Source organism: Oncorhynchus mykiss, chromosome 24, assembly GCF_013265735.2.
Source record: "Oncorhynchus mykiss isolate Arlee chromosome 24, USDA_OmykA_1.1, whole genome shotgun sequence".
In the NCBI taxonomy this organism is placed as follows: Eukaryota; Metazoa; Chordata; class Actinopteri; order Salmoniformes; family Salmonidae; genus Oncorhynchus; species Oncorhynchus mykiss.
Window position 1 is genome coordinate 38,815,509 of NC_048588.1, and position 20,286 is coordinate 38,835,794.

Below are 20,286 nucleotides of genomic sequence, written 5' to 3' on the forward strand. Positions count from 1 at the left end.
GTAAGAAACTATCTAAACCCTACTGCTTACCGACCTAACTTCAAAATGGGGGTAGATACAAGCCGAGGATGCGATAGAGCAGCTGGAGAATTCAGTTTGAGTCGTCTAAACAATGTGATCATACGTTTTATTTTCCACAACAATTCTTTATTTTATTTTATTTTTTTAATTACAGAGTCACAACCGTCTCTCTCTTTATAGGTTTGAATTCATCTCGTCTGTATTGAAGAGAAAGAGACCAATGCTTTAAATCAAAAGCTTGTCTATCGTTACATGTCAAAATAAGTTGAAATCAATAGCTTTCCCAATTAAAAAAAATAGCTTTTTAAAGTATAGTAAGCTAGTATAGTCGGTAACACAAAGGAGAGAGGAGGTGAATGGACATAAAACACAAGTAGCATTGAAGGAAAATAAAGAAATAAAAGAGAATTGGAATAGAAATGGGAAAACTGCAAAAAAAATGAATTTTAAAACCATAACTAGGTTATTATCTGTATGGGTAATTTATTCATTTATATCTGTAACCTTGTTTAAAAATACTTTGTAAATTACATTTTATTATCAATATTAAAGGTCTTTCAAGGCCACTGTGTGAATACATGCATTTCCTCAAATCGGGTTCAGCAGTCCAGCATTCCTGAGGTGTCCCAAAGCAGAGAGAGTACAGGTTTTAATCAGGGACATTCCCCTTCCGATTAGCTCTGCCCTTTGTCGTGTGCAGTCCACAGCACATCATGATTGTCTGGTTTCATTCTAAAAGGCACTCTGCAGTAACTCTCCCACTATGGTACAGTCCACATATTAGTGTTCTGATTAGCGTTTGATGGCCACAGCCGGTGGTACAGTTTTGCACCATGTTCAGCAGAACAGGAGATGCACTAGGACTAGCGTTGATGACCTGATCAACACCGGGGTGATGAGAGGAGCTACACTGCAAAGGCAAGATGAGATACGCTGCAAAGGCAAGATGAGATACGCTGCAAAGGCAAGATGAGATACGCTGCAAAGGCAAGATGAGCTACGCTGCAAAGGCAAGATGAGATACGCTGCAAAGGCAAGATGAGATACACTGCAAAGGCAAGATGAGATACGCTGCAAAGGCAAGATGAGCTACGCTGCAAAGGCAAGATGAGATACGCTGCAAAGGCAAGATGAGCTACACTGCAAAGGCAAGATGAGATACGCTGCAAAGGCAAGATGAGCTACGCTGCAAAGGCAAGATGAGATACGCTGCAAAGGCAAGATGAGCTACACTGCAAAGGCAAGATGAGATACGCTGCAAAGGCAAGATGAGCTACACTGCAAAGGCAAGATGAGATACGCTGCAAAGGCAAGATGAGCTACACTGCTGTAAAAAAAAGGCACAAGAGTAGAAGCCAGGGTGTAGGGCCTGAGGCAACGGGGGGGTGGGGGGGTGGCAGCGTTACCCTAACTCGGTCCTCGGGACCCCCTGGCACTACACAACACATTCAAAATGATTAAAGCTGGATGCTTAGTTGGTTATTTTAAAAATCCGCTGTGTAGTGCAAAAAGCAAAACATGCCCCCCCTTGTGGTCCGGAGGACCGAGTTTAGGAAACCCTAGGGTAGGGCTGTGACGGTCATTACATTTTGTCAACTGGTAAGTGTCATGCTAATAACTGAGGCTCTCACACTAAATGGACCGTTAATGAAGATAAACACGTTAAGCATCTCTCCGGGCCGACCACTGACGTGGACCATCGTTGTCGTGCTTCTACTGGAACGTCTACATTTTTTTTTTGTAAGAAAAAAAAGAATTTCTAATTCATTCAATATAGCCGACTCTATCACCATAAATTCATGAATGAATAATTTTTTTACATCATAATTTGGGCATCATTCCCAGGTGATTAATATTTTCACCCGATCAGACTATTTTCCATTTAATGTCATCTTTACAAATACTAAATAATGTGTGTGAAACGAGTTCTGATTTAGAAGGGCCCATTAACCGGTCTGAACGGGCAATTTAAAAAAATAAAAAGTCATCTGTATGCACTTGAATGGAGGACGCTTTTCCCATGGTTCAATTTCATGCCAGCCAGGTAGACGACTCTGGTTGTAACGTGCTTAATAATATTAAGAAAGTTGAGAAATAAATAGAGTCGGCCTAGCCTATAGAAAGCTGATAGGATCCTCCTCTTTTTAACAGAGGCCATCAAAACTTTTTTTCTCACGCAATTTGCATAACATAGGCTGTAGAAATGTTGTCTAAAACAGAGCACATATTTAACTCCATGCATCAACCAGCTATGAGGAGCTGGCTCTCGCTGCCCAACAGGTGATCCTATTCCACTCAACTCTTGACTGCCAGGGCTATCAGGAAGTGTTTGATTTGATTCTCCACTGTATTTGCATTAAGTGATTACAGGGACAATAGAGCGCCGAGTACCAATTACCATCAGCGGCATCACACAGCTCAGTTTTGGAGAAGCCTAGTTTTACCTTGACTCATGGGGAATTTGACTGCAATCATGACTGGTGACTGCTGGGGAGATGGTAATACGGTCTTAACAGCCCTAGGTATGGATGAGGTTTTGGTCTGAGAAATGGATATAGGGGTTTAGGGTGGGGGGGGGTTAGGTGTCTAGTGACATTAAGGCCATTAACGCAGGTCACTCTCGTCTTCCTCTATGGTCTTCTTGATGCGGAGGAGCATAGTGGTCAGCCACTGGTCCAACCTAGAGATAGTGTCATATTCCTTCACCTGAGAGAGGGAGAGGGGATGGAGACAGACAGAGATGGAGGGGGAGAGGAGGCCGAGAAGGACAGAAAGAGAGAAAGAAAGAGAGAGGAGACAGAGAGAGATGTGGAGGGGGAGAGGAGAGAAAGAGATGTGGAGGGGGAGAGGAGACAGACAGAGATGTGGCGGGGGAGATGAGGCAGAGAAGGACAGACAGAGAGAAAGAGCGATGAGAAGGATGGGGAGGGAGAGAGGAGACAGACAGAGCGATGAGGTGAAGGATGGGGAGGGAGAGAGGAGACAGAGAGCGATGAGGAGAAGGATGGGGAGGGAGAGAGGAGACAGACAGAGCGATGAGGAGAAGGATGGGGAGGGAGAGAGGAGACAGACAGAGCGATGAGGAGAAGGATGGGGAGGGAGAGACAAGAAAACAAGTTCAATTCCTAGAAACGGGTAGTTATTTCATTTTCTTGTTCAAAATGGTTCCAGTTTTAGTTCATGTCGGACTTCCTCAGTGACGGTTCAGCGTTTGCGGTCTTTTCATGTATTTGCATGCCTTCAGTAATGACTTCCTCATTCACAAATAAAGACACAAAACAACACTCTGAGAGTACTACTCACGGCATCAGTATATACATCCACATTCTGTTCTTCACACGCATCTAGAAGTTTCTGCAGAGAAATAAAGACATTTATTCTATCAGAAAACACACAGTTTGAAGTTGAAAGACCTTAAGAGAGAAAAAAGACACAAAACAAAGTGGATGAGCTTGGTAAAGACGAGGGGTTAGATAAGACTAAACAGACGCCACATCAGACACAACCCACTTCCTTACCTTCAGCAGTTTACATTCACGAGAATCTGAGAAGGCAGGGAACATTTCTTCGTACTTCTGCAAGGCCAGCTAGATGGCAGGAGATAGGGGTTGTTTAGTCAAGAGAAGAAACCTAGAAACCTCGTGGAGGATTTGAAACAGACAGAAGTCCGTTTTAGGGCTTACTTTGGCATTGAGCATGTCCACACAGAAGTGGCAGAGAGCTGCCTTGAAGAAATAGTCCTTAGCGCTGTACTTCAGCAACGTGCTGTCCATCGCATTGGTCCCAACCTTTAATACAAACACACACACACACACAAAATTACATAAAACATATTTACAAGGAAGTGCCTCCTCCGCATCACTGTCATTGACAGATCTCACCTGTTGACAGATCTCACCTGTTGACAGATCTCACCTGTTCATAGATCTCTATGGCCTTCTGGTACTGTTCCAGTTGAGCTGCATAGACAGCCACCTTCAGAAGGCACTTGTTAGCAGAGCTGAGAGGACATGGAGAAAGGGGAGGTAGAGGTACAGGGAGAGAGAGTAATTATGACAACCAGTCACAAAACAGTCAAATATAACAGGGTCTGATTCAGTAGGACAGAACAACCCAAATATAACAGGGTCTGATTCAGTAGGACAGAACAACCCAAATATAACAGGGTCTGATTCAGTAGGACAGAACAACCCAAATATAACAGGGTCTGATTCAGTAGGACAGAACAACCCAAATATAACAGGGTCTGATTCAGTAGGACAGAACAGCCCAAATATAACAGGGTCTGATTGAGTAGGACAGAACAGCCCAAATATAACAGGGTCTCAATAAGCTCACGGTAAGGGGTCACGTGGGCTCACAGTAAGGGGTCACGTGGGCTCACAGTAAGGGGTCACGTGGGCTCACAGTAAGGGGTCACGTGGGCTCTATTCATTACATTTCTGTCTCTCTGTAGCTCCCACCATAGATATAAAACCCTACAGAGATGATGTGTGGGCCAGCGGTAGGAGCTGCTGACCCCGGCACATGTATGCCAGAGTCGGAGTGGGTTGGAATCCAGACCACTGCCCTTCGACCCCCCCTCCCCAACACTGTTCAAGCTCTTTAATTAAGCTACACGATTAAGGATTGGGAATACCATAATCCTTAAAAAAAAGACCTTTCCCCCAAAAATGATGAATATATTGTCTGTGGTTCTACCTTGTGGACTCTTCTCCTTTGTAGTAGTCTGCTGCCTGTTCATAGTGAGCTATAGCCTGTAGACAGAGACAACATTTAGACATGCCTGTCCCGCACAGTCCCCCCCCACACCTGACCCACACAGTTCCCCCCCTCACACCTGACCCGCACAGTCCCCCTCACACCTGACCCGCACAGTCCTCCCCACACCTGACCCACACAACCCCCCCTCACACCTGACCCACACAACCCCCCCCCCCCTCTCACGCACACAGTCCCCCCCTCACACCTGACCCAAACAGTCCCCCCCCCCTCACACCTGACCCACACAACCCCCCCCCCCTTCTCACGCACACAGTCCCCCCCTCACACCTGACCCAAACAGTTCCCCCCTCACACCTGACCCACACAGTCCCCCCCCTCACACCTGACCCACACAGCCCCCCCCCCCCTCACACCTGACCCACACAGTTCCCCCCCCTCACACCTGACCCACACAGACCCCCCTCACACCAGACCCACAGTCCCCCACCTCACACCTGACCCACACAGTCCCCCCCCTCACACCTGACCCACAGTCCCCCCCCTCACACCTGACCCCCCTCACACCAGACCCACAGTCCCCCACCTCACACCTGACCCACACAGCCCCCCCCCCTCACACCTGACCCACACAGCCCCCCCCTCACACCTGACCCACACAGCCCCCCCCTCACACCTGACCCACACAGCCCCCCCCTCACACCTGACCCACACAGCCCCCCCCTCACACCTGATCCACAGTCCCCCCCCCCCCCCCATCCCTATATAAAAGGCTAGCTGGAGGACAGATACAGGCTGTGTTCCCCCCCCCAATCCCTATATAAAAGGCTAGCTGGAGGACAGATACAGGCTGTGTGTCCCCCCCCCCCATCCCTATATAAAAGGCCAGCTGGAGGACAGATACAGGCTGTGCCCCCCCCCCCCCCCCAATCCCTATATAAAAGGCTAGCTGGAGGACAGATACAGGCTGTGTCCCCCCCCCCCCATCCCTATATAAAAGGCTAGCTGGAGGACTGATACAGGCTGTGTGTCCCCCCCCCCCCCAATCCCTATATAAAAGGCTAGCTGGAGGACAGATACAGGCTGTCCCCCCCCCCCCCAAATCCCTATATAAATGCACTACATTTGACCGGGCCCCATAGATCTGACCGTATCAATGTCCACCAGCTCTGTCTCGTAGATCTCTGCGATGGAGATGTGATGTTTGGCTGCGATGGTGAACCGTCCCTAATGAGTCCAAATAGACAGGGGGAAAACAGAGGAGGACGAAAGGGAGGGGGAAAACAGAGGAAGCAGAAAGGGGGGGGGGGAAACAGAGGAAGCAGAAAGGGGGGGGGAGAAACAGAGGAAGCAGAAAGGGAGGGGGGAAAACAGAGGAAGCAGAAAGGGAGGGGGGAAAACAGAGGAAGCAGAAAGGGAGGGGGGAAAACAGAGGAAGCAGAAAGGGAGGGGGGAAAACAGAGGAAGCAGAAAGGGAGGGGGGAAACAGAGGAAGCAGAAAGGGAGGGGGGAAACAGAGGAAGCAGAAAGGGAAGGGAAAAACAGAGGAAGCAGAAAGGGAGGGGGGAAAACAGAGGAAGACGAAAGGGAGGGGGGAAACAGAGGAAGCAGAAAGGGAGGGGGGAAAACAGAGGAAGCAGAAAGGGAAGGGAAAAATAGAGGAAGCAGAAAGGGAGGGGGGAAACAGAGGAAGCAGAAAGGGAGGGGGGAAACAGAGAGAGCAGAAAGGGAGGGGGGAAAACAGAGGAAGCAGAAAGGGAGGGGGGAAAACAGAGGAAGCAGAAAGGGAGGGGGGAAAACAGAGGAAGCAGAAAGGGAGGGGGGAAAACAGAGGAAGCAGAAAGGGAAGGGAAAAATAGAGGAAGCAGAAAGGGAGGGTGGAAACAGAGGAAGCAGAAAGGGAGGGGGGAAAACAGAGGAAGCAGAAAGGGAGGGGGGAAACAGAGGAAGCAGAAAGGGAGGGGGGAAAACAGAGGAAGCAGAAAGGGAGGGGAAAAACAGAGGAAGCAGAAAGGGAGGGGGGAAAACAGAGGAAGCAGAAAGGGAGGGGGGAAAACAGAGGAAGCAGAAAGGGAGGGGGGAAAACAGAGGAAGCAGAAAGGGAGGGGGGAAAACAGAGGAAGCAGAAAGGGAGGGGAAAAACAGAGGAAGCAGAAAGGGAGGGGGGAAAACAGAGGAAGCAGAAAGGGAGGGGTGAAAACAGAGGAAGCAGAAAGGGAGGAGGAAAAACAGAGGAAGCAGAAAGGAAGGAGGAAAAACAGAGGAAGCAGAAAGGGAGGAGGAAAACAGAGGAAGCAGAAAGGGAGAGGGGAAAACAGAGGAAGACGAAAGGGAGGGGGGAAACAGAGGAAGCAGAAAGGGAGTGGGGAAACAGAGAGAGCAGAAAGGGAGGGGGGAAAACAGAGGAAGCAGAAAGGGAGGGGGGAAAACAGAGGAAGACGAAAGGGAAACAGAGGAAGCAGAAAGGGAGGGGGGAAACAGAGAGAGCAGAAAGGGAGGGGGGGAAACAGAGGAAGCAGAAAGGGAGGGGGGAAAACAGAGGAAGCAGAAAGGGAGGGGGGAAAACAGAGGAAGCAGAAAGGGAGGAAAACAGAGGAAGCAGAAAGGGAGGGGGGAAAACAGAGGAAGCAGAAAGGGAGGGGGGAAACAGAGGAAGCAGAAAGGGAGGGGGGAAAACAGAGGAAGCAGAAAGGGAAGGGAAAAACAGAGGAAGCAGAAAGGGAGGGGGAAAAACAGAGGAAGCAGAAAGGGAGGGGTGAAAACAGAGGAAGCAGAAAGGGAGGAGGAAAAACAGAGGAAGCAGAAAGGAAGGAGGAAAAACAGAGGAAGCAGAAAGGGAGGGGGAAAACAGAGGAAGCAGAAAGGGAGGGGGGAAAACAGAGGAAGCAGAAAGGGAGGGGGGAAAACAGAGGAAGCAGAAAGGGAGGGGTGAAAACAGAGGAAGCAGAAAGGGAGGAGGAAAAACAGAGGAAGCAGAAAGGGAGGAGGAAAAACAGAGGAAGCAGAAAGGGAGGGGGGAAAACAGAGGAAGCAGAAAGGGAGGGAGGAAACAGAGAGCAGAAAGGGAGGAGGAAAAACAGAGGAAGCAGAAAGGGAGGGGGAAAACAGAGGAAGCAGAAAGGGAGGGGGGAAAACAGAGGAAGCAGAAAGGGAGGAGGAAAAACAGAGGAAGCAGAAAGGGAGGAGGAAAACAGAGGAAGCAGGAAAACAGAGGAAGCAGAAAGGGAGGGAGGAAACAGAGAGCAGAAAGGGAGGAGGAAAACAGAGGAAACAGAAAGGGGAACCAAAAAGAAGGATGAGAGAAGCAACAGAACACCAGACCTAGGCTCATATCAGCTCTCTATGCTACTGTGCTTCAGATACACGCTGCCCATTGTTTTACTGTGTTGAACCAATAGGTACAGTCAAAGAGGAGGGTATATCATCAGGCCTCCATCCATACTAACACTTCTCACCATGTCTGTGTAGATCTCGATGGCTCGGTTCAGACAGTTGATTGCCTCTGTAGGGAGGATACATCAGATGCATTATCAACTCACAGAGAAACCCCTTTTAGACCATACTGGTCATTTATGAACATTTGAACATCTTGACCATGTTTTGTTATAATCTCCACCCGGCACAGCCAGAAGAGGACTGGCCACCCCACATAGCCTGGTTCCTCTCTAGGTTTCTTCCTAGGTTTTGGCCTTTCTAGGGAGTTTTTCCTAGCCACCGTGCTTCTACACCTGCATTGCTTGCTGTTTGGGGTTTTAGGCTGGGTTTCTGTACAGCACTTTGAGATTACAGCTGATGTACGAAGGGCTATATAAATAAAAAAATTTGATTGGATTTTATTCACTCTGATCTGCAGGAAAATACCAAGATAATGTTTAATTTCTTTGGAGAAACATTAACTGCTCTCTTAGCGTTTGGTCTACGGTGGTAGGAGGGGAGGGGGTTAATGTTTCTCAGAAGAAATGAAACATTAACCAAATGCTGAAAGAACAGTTGAGTGTCTACAGTGGTAGGGTAAAGACAGCCCTAACATGGGAGGTAATGGTTGTAAAGTCCATGGTGAGATACACAGGGAGAGAGAGGGAGAGACCGTGGAATACCTTGTGGGTCAGCTTTTTTGAAGGCGTTTCCAGCGTCTATGAAGTTAGTAGCAGCATCGTGTTTACTCTGCATCTGCAGGTGGAGCCGGGCCGCCTGGGAGAACGCATTACCTGCAGCTGGAAACACAGACACATTATCCAACTATCACAATACAGACACATTATCCAACTATCACACCACAGACACATTATCCAACTATCACAATACAGACATATTATCCAACTATCACAACCAACTATCACAATACAGACACATTATCCAACTATCACACCACAGACACATTATCCAACTATCACACCACAGACACATTATCCAACTATCACAATACAGACATATTATCCAACTATCACAACCAACTATCACAATACAGACACATTATCCAACTATCACAATACAGACATTATCCTACTCTCACAACCACCTATCACAATACAGACATTATCCTACTCTCACAACCAACTATCACAATACAGACACATTATCCTACTATCACAATACAGACACATTATCCAACTATCACAACCAACTATCACAATACAGACACATTATCCAACTATCACAACACAGACACATTATCCAACTATCACAACACAGACACATTATCCTACTATCACAACACAGACACATTATCCAACTATCACAACACAGACACATTATCCTACTATCACAACACAGACACATTATCCAACTATCACAACACAGACACATTATCCAACTATCACAACACAGACACATTATCCAACTATCACAACACATACACATTATCCAACTATCACAATACAGACACATTATCCAACTATCACAATACAGACATATTATCACAACACAGACACATAATCCAACTATCACAACACAGACATATTATCCTACTATCACAACCAACTATCACAACACAGACACATTATCCTACTATCACAACCAACTATCACAATACAGACACATTATCCAACTATCACAATACAGACATATCACAACACAGACACATTATCCTACTATCACAACACAGACACATTATCCAACTATCACAACACAGACACATTATCCAACTATCACAATACAGACATATTATCCTACTATCACAACCAACTATCACAATACAGACACATTATCCAACTATCACAACACAGACACATTATCCTACTATCACAACACAGACACATTATCCAACTATCACAACACAGACACATTATCCAACTATCACAATACTGACACATTATCCAACTATCACAACACAGACACATTATCCTACTATCACAACACAGACACATTATCCAACTATCACAACACAGACACATTATCCAACTATCACAATACAGACATATTATCCTACTATCACAACCAACTATCACAATACAGACACATTATCCAACTATCACAATACAGACACATTATCCTACTATCACAGACACATTATCCAACTATCACAACAGACACATTATCCAACTATCACAACACAGACATATTATCCTACTATCACAACACAGACACATTATCCAACTATCACAACACAGACATAATATCCTACTATCACAACCAACTATCACAATACAGACACATTATCCAACTATCACAATACAGACATTATCCTACTCTCACAACCACCTATCACAATACAGACATTATCCTACTCTCACAACCACCTATCACAATACAGACACATTATCCAACTATCACAACACAGACACATTATCCAACTATCACAACACAGACACATTATCCAACTATCACAACACAGACACATTATCCAACTATCACAACACAGACATATTATCCAACTATCACAACACAGACATAATATCCTACTATCACAACCAACTAGCACAATACAGACACATTATCCAACTATCACAACACTGACATAATATCCTACTATCACAACCACCTATCACAATACAGACACATTATCCAACTATCACAATACAGACACATTATCCAACTATCACAACAGACACATTATCCAACTATCACAATACAGACATTATCCTACTCTCACAACCACCTATCACAATACAGACATATTATCCTACTCTCACAACCACCTATCACAATACAGACATATTATCCTACTATCACAACCAACTATCACAATACAGACATTATCCTACTCTCACAACCACCTATCACAATACAGACACATTATCCAACTATCACAATACAGACACATTATCCTACTATCACAATACAGACACATTATCCTACTATCACAACACAGACACATTATCCAACTATCACAATACAGACACATTATCCAACTATCACAACACAGACATATTATCCTACTATCACAATACAGACACATTATCCTACTATCACAATACAGACACATTATCCAACTATCACACCACAGACACATTATCCTACTATCACAACCAACTATCACAATACAGACACATTATCCAACTATCACAATACAGACACATTATCCAACTATCACAACACAGACACATTATCCTACTATCACAACACAGACACATTATCCAACTATCACAACCAACTATCACAATACAGACACATTATCCAACTATCACAATACAGACACATTATCCAACTATCACAACACAGACACATTATCCTACTATCACAACACAGACACATTATCCAACTATCACAACCAACTATCACAATACAGACACATTATCCAACTATCACAATACAGACACATTATCCAACTATCACAATACAGACACATTATCCAACTATCACAATACAGACACATTATCCTACTATCACAATACAGACACATTATCCAACTATCACAATACAGACACATTATCCAACTATCACAACACAGACACATTATCCTACTATCACAACACAGACACATTATCCTACTATCACAATACAGACACATTATCCAACTATCACAATACAGACACATTATCCTACTATCACAATACAGACACATTATCCTACTATCACAATACAGACACATTATCCAACTATCACAACACAGACACATTATCCAACTATCACAACACAGACACATTATCCTACTATCACAATACAGACACATTATCCAACTATCACAATACAGACACATTATCCAACTATCACAATACAGACACATTATCCAACTATCACAACACAGACACATTATCCTACTATCACAACACAGACACATTATCCAACTATCACAATACAGACACATTATCCAACTATCACAATACAGACACATTATCCAACTATCACAACACAGACACATTATCCTACTATCACAATACAGACACATTATCCAACTATCACAATACAGACACATTATCCTACTATCACAACCAACTATCACAATACAGACATATTATCCAACTATCACAACACAGACACATTATCCAACTATCACAACCAACTATCACAATACAGACACATTATCCTACTATCACAACCAACTATCACAATACAGACACATTATCCTACTATCACAACACAGACACATTATCCAATTCAGACCCCTTGACTTCCCCCCCACACATTTTGTTACGTTACAGCCTTATAAAATTAATTACAACAAAATCACTAATCTACACACAATAATGACAAAGTGAAAACAGGTTTAGAAATGTATTACAAATAATAAACAGAAATACCTTATTTACATATTATTAGTATTCAAACCCTTTTGCTATGAGACTAGAAATTGAGCTCAGGTGCATCCTGTTTCCATTGATCATCCTTGAGATGTTTCTACAACTTGATTGGAGTCCACCTGTGGTAATTCAATTGATTGGACATGATTTGGAAAGGCACACACCTGTCTATATAAGGTCCCACAGTTGACAGTGCATGTCAGAGCAAAAACCAAGCCATGAGGTTGAAGGAATTGTCCATAGAGCTCCGAGACAGGATTGAGACGTGGTACAGATCTGGGGAAGGGTACCAAAACATTTCTGCAGCATTTAAGGTCCTCAAGAACACAGTGGCCTCCATCATTCTTAAATGGGAGAAGTTTGGAACCACCAAGACTCTTCCTAGAGCTGGCAGACCGGCCAAACTGAGCAATCTGGGGAGAAGGGCCTTGGTTAGGGAGGTGACCAAGAACCTGATGGTCACTCTGACAGAGATGGCTCCTCTGTGGAGTTGGAAGAACCTTCCAGGAGGTTCTCCCATCTCTGCAGCACTGCACCAATCAGGCCTTTATGGTAGAGCGGCCAGATGGAAGCCACTCCTCAGTAAAAGGCACATGACAGACAACTTGGCGTTTTCCAAAAGGCACCTAAAGACTCTCAGACCATGAGAAACAAGATTCTCTGGTCTGATGAAACCAAGATTAAACTCTTTGGCCTGAATGCCAAGTGTCACATCTGGAGGAAACCTGGAACCATCCCTACGGTGAAGCATGGTGGTGGCAGCATCATACTGTGGGGATGTTTTTCCAAAGGGAAGGACTGGGAGACTAGTCAGGATTGAAGCAAAGATGAACAGAGTACACAGCCAAGACAACGCAAGCGTGACTTTGGGACAAGTCTCTGAATGTCCTTGAGTAGCCCAGCCAGAGCCCGGACCTGAACCCGATCGAACATCTCTGGAGAGACCTGAAAATAGCTGTGCAGCGACGCTCCCAATCCAACCTGACAGAGCTTGAGAGGATCTGCAGAGAAGAATGGGAGAAACTCCCCAAATACAGATGTGCCAAGCTTGTAGCATCATACCCAAGAAGACTTGAGGCTGTAATCACTGCCAAAGGTGCTTCAGTAAAGGGTCTGAATACTTTGAATGCACTACATCCACTATGACAACGCAGCCGTATCCACTATGACAACGCTGCCGTATCCACTATGACAACGCTGCCGTATCCACTATGACAACGCAGCCGTATCCACCATGACAACGCAGCCGTATCCACCATGACAACGCTGCCGTATCCACCATGACAACGCTGCCGTATCCACCATGACAACGCTGCCGTATCCACCAGGACAACGCAGCCGTATCCACCAGGACAACGCAGCCGTATCCACTAGGACAACGCTGCCGTATCCACTATGACAACGCTGCCGTATCCACTATGACAACGCTGCCGTATCCACTATGACAACGCTGCCGTATCCACTATGACAACGCTGCCGTATCCACCATGACAACGCTGCCGTATCCACCATGACAACGCTGCCGTATCCACCATGACAACGCTGCCGTATCCACCATGACAACGCAGCCGTATCCACCATGACAACGCAGCCGTATGCCACCATGACAACGCAGCCGTATCCACCATGACAACGCAGCCGTATCCACCATGACAACGCAGCCGTATCCACCATGACAACGCAGCCGTATCCACCATGACAGCGCAGCCGTATCCACCATGACAACGCAGCCGTATCCACCATGACAACGCAGCCGTATCCACCATGACAACGCAGCCGTATCCACCATGACAACGCTGCCGTATCCACTATGACAACGCTGCCGTATCCACTATGACAACGCTGCCGTATCCACTATGACAACGCTGCCGTATCCACTATGACAACGCTGCCGTATCCACTATGATAACGCTGCCGTATCCACTATGACAACGCTGCCGTATCCACTATGACAACGCAGCCGTATCCACTATGACAACGCTGCCGTATCCACTTGAAGATCCTTCTTCTTTGGCACCAAAATCGACGTTGTCGTTAAAACTAGCATCGCTCGTGTTTCTCCGACGCTCATTCTGCCTACGATGGAGCTACGGCGAGGAGGGGCCCTTTCTCTCATCACCGGTATCTAACGGTACGCTGTTATCCGAATTCAAATCGTGCCGCCTTAGAAGGAGTTCATTTTGAAGTTTAGAAGAAGAAGAAGTGACTGCTAAAACGCTAACTCCTTTTCGTATATAAACTGGTAGCATAGCATAGCTAGCATGAATAAAATTGGGTGGTGGTAGCCAGTCGTTTTTTCAACTGCAATGCGGTTGATTGGTGACGATGACATCCATACGAGCGTTATATATTCAGATTTCTACCTCAACATAGAGACAATAACCTAGATGAGGTGATTCAGAATCTTTCCAACACCTGTTTCATTCCCATTGTTTTGGTCGCGTTCCATTGACCTCACTACCGCATCTATATGGATAAAAAGTCGTATTCTCGCCAAATCGATTCTATATGGACGCAGTCTATCACAGTGCCATCCGTTTTGTCACCAAAGCCCCATATACTACCGACCGCTACGACCTGTACGCTCTCGTTGGCAGGTCCTCGCTTCATACTCGTCGCCAGAACCCTCTGGCTCCAGGTCATCTACAAGTCTTGGCTAGGTAAAGCTCCGCCTTATCTCAGCTCACTGGTCACCATAACAACACACACCCGTAGCACGCGCTCCAGCAGGTATATCTCACTGGTCAGTGCCCCCCCCACACCAGTTCTATATGGCTACAAGACAGTGTTCCCCCCCACACCAGTTCTATATGGTTACAAGACAGTGTGTCACCCCCCCACCAGTTCTATATGGTTACAAGACAGTGTGTGTGTCCCCCCACCAGTTCTATATAGTTACAAGACAGTGCCCCCCCCCCCCCCCCCCCCCCCCCCCCCACACACCAGTTCTATATGGCTACAAGACAGTGTTCCCCCCCCCCCCACACCAGTTCTATATAGTTACAAGACAGTGTCCCCCCCCCCACCCCCCCCACCAGTTCTATATAGTTACAAGACAGTGTCCCCCCCCCACCCCCCCCACCAGTTCTATATAGTTACAAGACAGTGCCCCCCCCCCACCCCCCCCACCAGTTCTATATGGTTACAAGACAGTGTCCCCCCCCCCCCCCCCCACACACACACACACACCAGTTCTATAGAGCTACAAGACAGTGTTCCTCACCACACCAGTTCTTCGCCATCTTGTACATGTTGGCAGCCCTGGCGTACATATCACAGGCCTCCTCCATCTTGGATGAGCCTCTGCATCAACAGAAGAAGAGTAAGCAGTGAGCCAGAGGCACTAAACAGGTGGTATCAGGACTGGTAACACAGTGTAGGAACAGCCATACGGTATAGGCTTCGTTTAAAACATTGTCAAGTATAATCACTGAGTGTATTGGTAAAAAAAAAAAAAAATACTGTCAGAATAGCAGTTTGAATGTGTGCATGAGATGACAACAACAATTATCATTAATTAGAGCTATTAACTAACCAACTCAAGGCACACAGTCGTATGATTGAGAAACATTATGAGTAAGAAATCATTGTTGATGTTTACAATAAAGTGTGAAGACAAAAAAAGGTCTTCAGTAGTGGAATGGGGAACAGAATGTAACAGCCAGACCCGAACATAAGACGTCATCATTTCCAAAGCAGCTGATGATGGACAGGCTGTGAAGTCATTTCACAATAGCAGCATATCATGCTGGCTGTGTAGTCGCAGTATATTTTATTATTTTTCAAAATAAGTAAAGACTTCCTAACTTTGGGAATATCACATATTTTTTTACATTCTAGCACCGAAGGGGATAATTTAATACATTTTATTTTGACTATTGTATTATTCATACCAGCATTTCTTTGAAAGTTTACACAAATAGGGGGCGACAGGGTAGCCTAGTGGCTAGAGTGTAGAGGCGGCAGGGTAGCCTAGTGGTTAGAGTGTAGAGGTGGCAGGGTAGCCTAGTGGTTAGAGTGTAGAGGTGGCAGGTAGCCTATTGGTTAGAGTGTAGAGGTGGCAGGGTAGCCTAGTGGCTAGAGTGTAGAGGTGGCAGGGTAGCCTAGTGGCTAGAGTGTAGAGGTGGCAGGGTAGCCTAGTGGCTAGAGTGTAGAGGCGGCAGGGTAGCCTAGTGGTTAGAGTGTAGAGGCGGCAGGGTAGCCTAGTGGTTAGAGTGTAGAGGCGGCAGGGTAGCCTAGTGGTTAGAGTGTAGAGGAGGCAAGTAGCCTAGTGGTTAGAGTGTAGAGGTGGCAGGGTAGCCTAGTGGTTAGAGTGTAGAGGAGGCAGGTAGCCTAGTGGTTAGAGTGTAGAGGAGGCAGGTAGCCTAGTGGTTAGAGTGTAGAGGCGGCAGGGTAGCCTAGTGGTTAGAGTGTAGAGGCGGCAGGGTAGCCTAGTGGTTAGAGTGTAGAGGCAGCAGGGTAGCCTAGTGGTTAGAGTGTAGAGGTGGCAGGGAGCCTAGTGGTTAGAGTGTAGAGGTGGCAGGTAGCCTAGTGGTTAGAGTGTAGAGGCGGCAGGGTAGCCTAGTGGTTAGAGTGTAAAGGCAGCAGGGTAGCCTAGTGGTTAGAGTGTAGAGGCGGCAGGGTAGCCTAGTGGTTAGAGTGTAGAGGCGGCAGGGTAGCCTAGTGGTTAGAGTGTAGAGGCGGCAGGGTAGCCTAGTGGTTAGAGTGTAGAGGTGGCAGGGTAGCCTAGTGGCTAGAGTGTAGAGGTGGCAGGGAGCCTAGTGATTAGAGTGTAGAGGTGGCAGGTAGCCTAGTGGTTAGAGTGGAGGGGCGGCAGGGTAGCCTAGTGGTTAGAGTGTAGAGGTGCAGGGTAGCCTAGTGGTTAGAGTGTAGAGGTGCAGGTAGCATAGTGGTTAGAGTGTTGGCCAAGCAAGTTCAAACCCCCGAGCTGACATGGTACAAATCTGTCGTTCTGCCCCTGAACAGGCAGTTAACCCACTGTTCCCCGGTAGGCCGTTATTGAAAATAAGAATTTGTTCTTAACTGACTTGCCTAGTTAAATAAAGGTAAAATAAATCAATAAAAATAAAATACTGGTATGCTGAAAGCTAATTGTGTAGGACAGGCTATGTTGAAAATAAATATACTATAAAAAAAATACTCAATAGTCTGGGTCTCTTGTGCTGGGCAACTGGTTTAATACAGAGTACTGAGGATTCCTTACTCCTCCCACTGCAATGCAATACAGGGTATATGGGATACTTATTGGCTTGTAGAGAGAACATTCGTCTCAGCTGAAGTGGGGTGGGGAATAGTCATTAGGGTCTCTACTAACCAAGTATGGATCATTTTGGAGAGGGACTGTGTCGCACACAGCCTGCTGCCCCCCCCAATGCAATACACTATGCATGGGCTAGCCATCGTGGGAGAGCCATCGTGGGATAGCCATCGTGGGAGAGCCATCATATTGGCTTGTAGAGCGAGAACCTTTAGTTCCAGGCATAACCTCTTTGCTGTCACAAAACAGACACTAATTCCTGACTCTCAAAAAAACAAAAATAAAACCACAGGGGACATGAACACACTATTCCTTCAGGATGTGATTTCAAAAGATAATTCGTGTGTTATAATCCTCTGTAGTAAAGTGGAGATGGAAGTTTTGGTTGTCTTCGGGAATGAGACGTTTAGACTCAGATGAGTCGTTCTTTGTGTATTTGTCAGAGCACATATTACTTTGGTCTTTCTGAACATAATACTTTTCCACAGTTTCTCCTGGTACGATACCAGTTGACTTGACTTGATGCATTAGTGGGCACATGTCAAGGCTTGCCTTGTGAACAGGTATGGATCATCATCATTAGGTTAATCTAGGTGAACAGGTATGGATCATCATCATTAGGTTAATCTAGGTGAACAGGTATAGATCATCATTAGGTTAATCTAGGTGAACAGGTATGGATCATCATCATTAGGTTAATCTAGGTGAACAGGTATGGATCATCATCATTAGGTTAATCTAGGTGAACAGGTATGGATCATCATCATTAGGTTAATCTAGGTGAACAGGTATAGATCATCATTAGGTTAATCTAGGTGAACAGGTATGGATCATCATCATTAGGTTAATCTAGGTAAACAGGTATGCCAGTCCATCATTGTGTCTTTGTTGACATCGCTCTACGAGCCAATATGAGGGTTTTCCCATGTAGTGTCTATTACAGTGTATTTATTGCATTAGGAGCTATGGAGGGTGTGGAGAACAAAATGCTGCTGGGTGACAGTCCCCCTCCAAAACTAACCCGATTTGGTTAGTAGAGACCCTGCTGATTATTTCCTACCCACTTCAGCTGAGACAGGCAGAAACGTTCTCTACAGTCCAATATTCTCAACACACCAGTATCACTGTCTTTTTTATTGGCCTTAAAAAGAAATATAGGCATATTTCCTATTTATTTTCATAAAATACTTACTAGATTATTATTTTTTATTTTTTTTTGCACCATAAAAAGTAGATATTGATTAAAATCCCAATATCTTTTGAACGAGTTATCCACAAGGCAATGTTTTTGAAATGCAGACTTCTATTTGAAAGATGGTCGTCATGACCCTACCAAAGTGACGTCATCCGTCTGTACTGCTGGCAGAAAAACAGGAGCCATAAAATAAAACATCATAATACGTTTCATTTTACTTTACTCTCATGTGTTACCAGCCAATATAGAAATACAACTTAATCCACGTAAAAAAATTTAAAAAAACTTTTAAAAAACCTCACCTAATTTCAACTGTTATTAGGTAACTTTTTGTTGTTGTCCAACAGGCTAAAGTTAGCTAGCTAAATTACCTTGTTGACTTGTTTGCTAGCTAAGCTAACTGCTGTTAGCTGGATGAGGAAATTGCACTAACGTTAGTAGACCAATACTATATAACTTTTTTTCCATCGACAATAAACGTTAAATTGTAGTTGGTAACTAATAGCGAACAGTACCTAACTTTCTTCACTGTACTATTTGCGATTTTTAGCAAAACTACCAGAGACTGGCTAGCTGGAATGCTCACCCAAACAACGCCCCGAAAAACGACTGAGATGATTTCAGTTTCTTTTCAGCCTCAGCGATCAGAGCCGAGGCTTCCTTCTCTTTTCCAGAGTTGTCCATGTTTGTAACAACTAGGTATACTTTAGAAATGTAGTAAAGCAGCAGTTGTTGTCTTGTTCTTGGTCTTCTTCTTCTTCTGTGGATTTTTTCTTTTTTAATGTCAGTTGGCAACCAACTTTAAGGTGCTTTACCGCCACCAACTGGACTGGAGTGTAGACCAGAGACAGGAAAGGTCTCAACCAATATTCTTGTCTCGCTAACGAAACGAAATACATCATTAAATACTACATCCCCTGGTGATTTCCCCAGCAGTTCACTTAATCCTGGCTGTTAAACCCCAATTACTCCACAAATCTAATAACAATCGCTCCCTTTCCCTCACATATTTCTGTCACTGAAGTAGAACGTGTTCCACTGATTCCATCTCCTCCTGACAATGATCACACCTCGCAGTGGGATGTTTCACCACCAATTTAACTGGACTATTGAGCTTTGTGTGTCCCAGTTTCAGCCTTGTGATTACACTTTCCTTCCTTCTCTCTCGGCTTGATGACCTCTCCCGGCCCCCACCTTTTCCTGAATCTTAGAAAGGTGTCTTCCTTTCGCCTCTCTGTTCCACAACTCTTTGCCGTTTGTTTTTAACCACTGTAACCTAATGAGGAAGATCCATACCTGTTAACAGCCTAGATTAACCTAATGATGGCCCATACCATGGCCATGGCTGACAAGGTAAAAAAAAACTGTCATTCTACCCTTGAACAAGTCTGTTAACCCACTGTTCCTAGGCC

At 45.3% G+C, this 20,286-nt stretch overlaps 1 protein-coding gene and 1 long non-coding RNA gene across 2 annotated transcripts; both read right to left on the minus strand.

Moving 5' to 3' along the window:
• Positions 1 to 454: 454 nt before the first annotated feature.
• napab (N-ethylmaleimide-sensitive factor attachment protein, alpha b) lies at positions 455 to 19,678 on the minus strand. Its single transcript, XM_036961388.1, has 11 exons — positions 19,461 to 19,678; positions 15,646 to 15,725; positions 8,841 to 8,957; positions 8,199 to 8,245; positions 5,893 to 5,970; positions 4,723 to 4,778; positions 3,937 to 4,021; positions 3,705 to 3,809; positions 3,540 to 3,608; positions 3,325 to 3,375; positions 455 to 2,727 (listed from the first exon to the last, which is right to left on the minus strand). Exons 1-11 carry the CDS (start codon positions 19,556 to 19,558, stop codon positions 2,626 to 2,628), a joined length of 888 nt encoding a protein of 295 aa, XP_036817283.1. The 5' UTR covers positions 19,559 to 19,678; the 3' UTR covers positions 455 to 2,625.
• LOC118944021 lies at positions 8,967 to 11,326 on the minus strand. The gene is made up of 3 exons (XR_005039329.1): positions 10,376 to 11,326; positions 9,721 to 10,234; positions 8,967 to 9,324 (listed from the first exon to the last, which is right to left on the minus strand). It is a non-coding gene; the product is annotated as an uncharacterized LOC118944021 (long non-coding RNA).
• Positions 19,679 to 20,286: the final 608 nt, after the last annotated feature.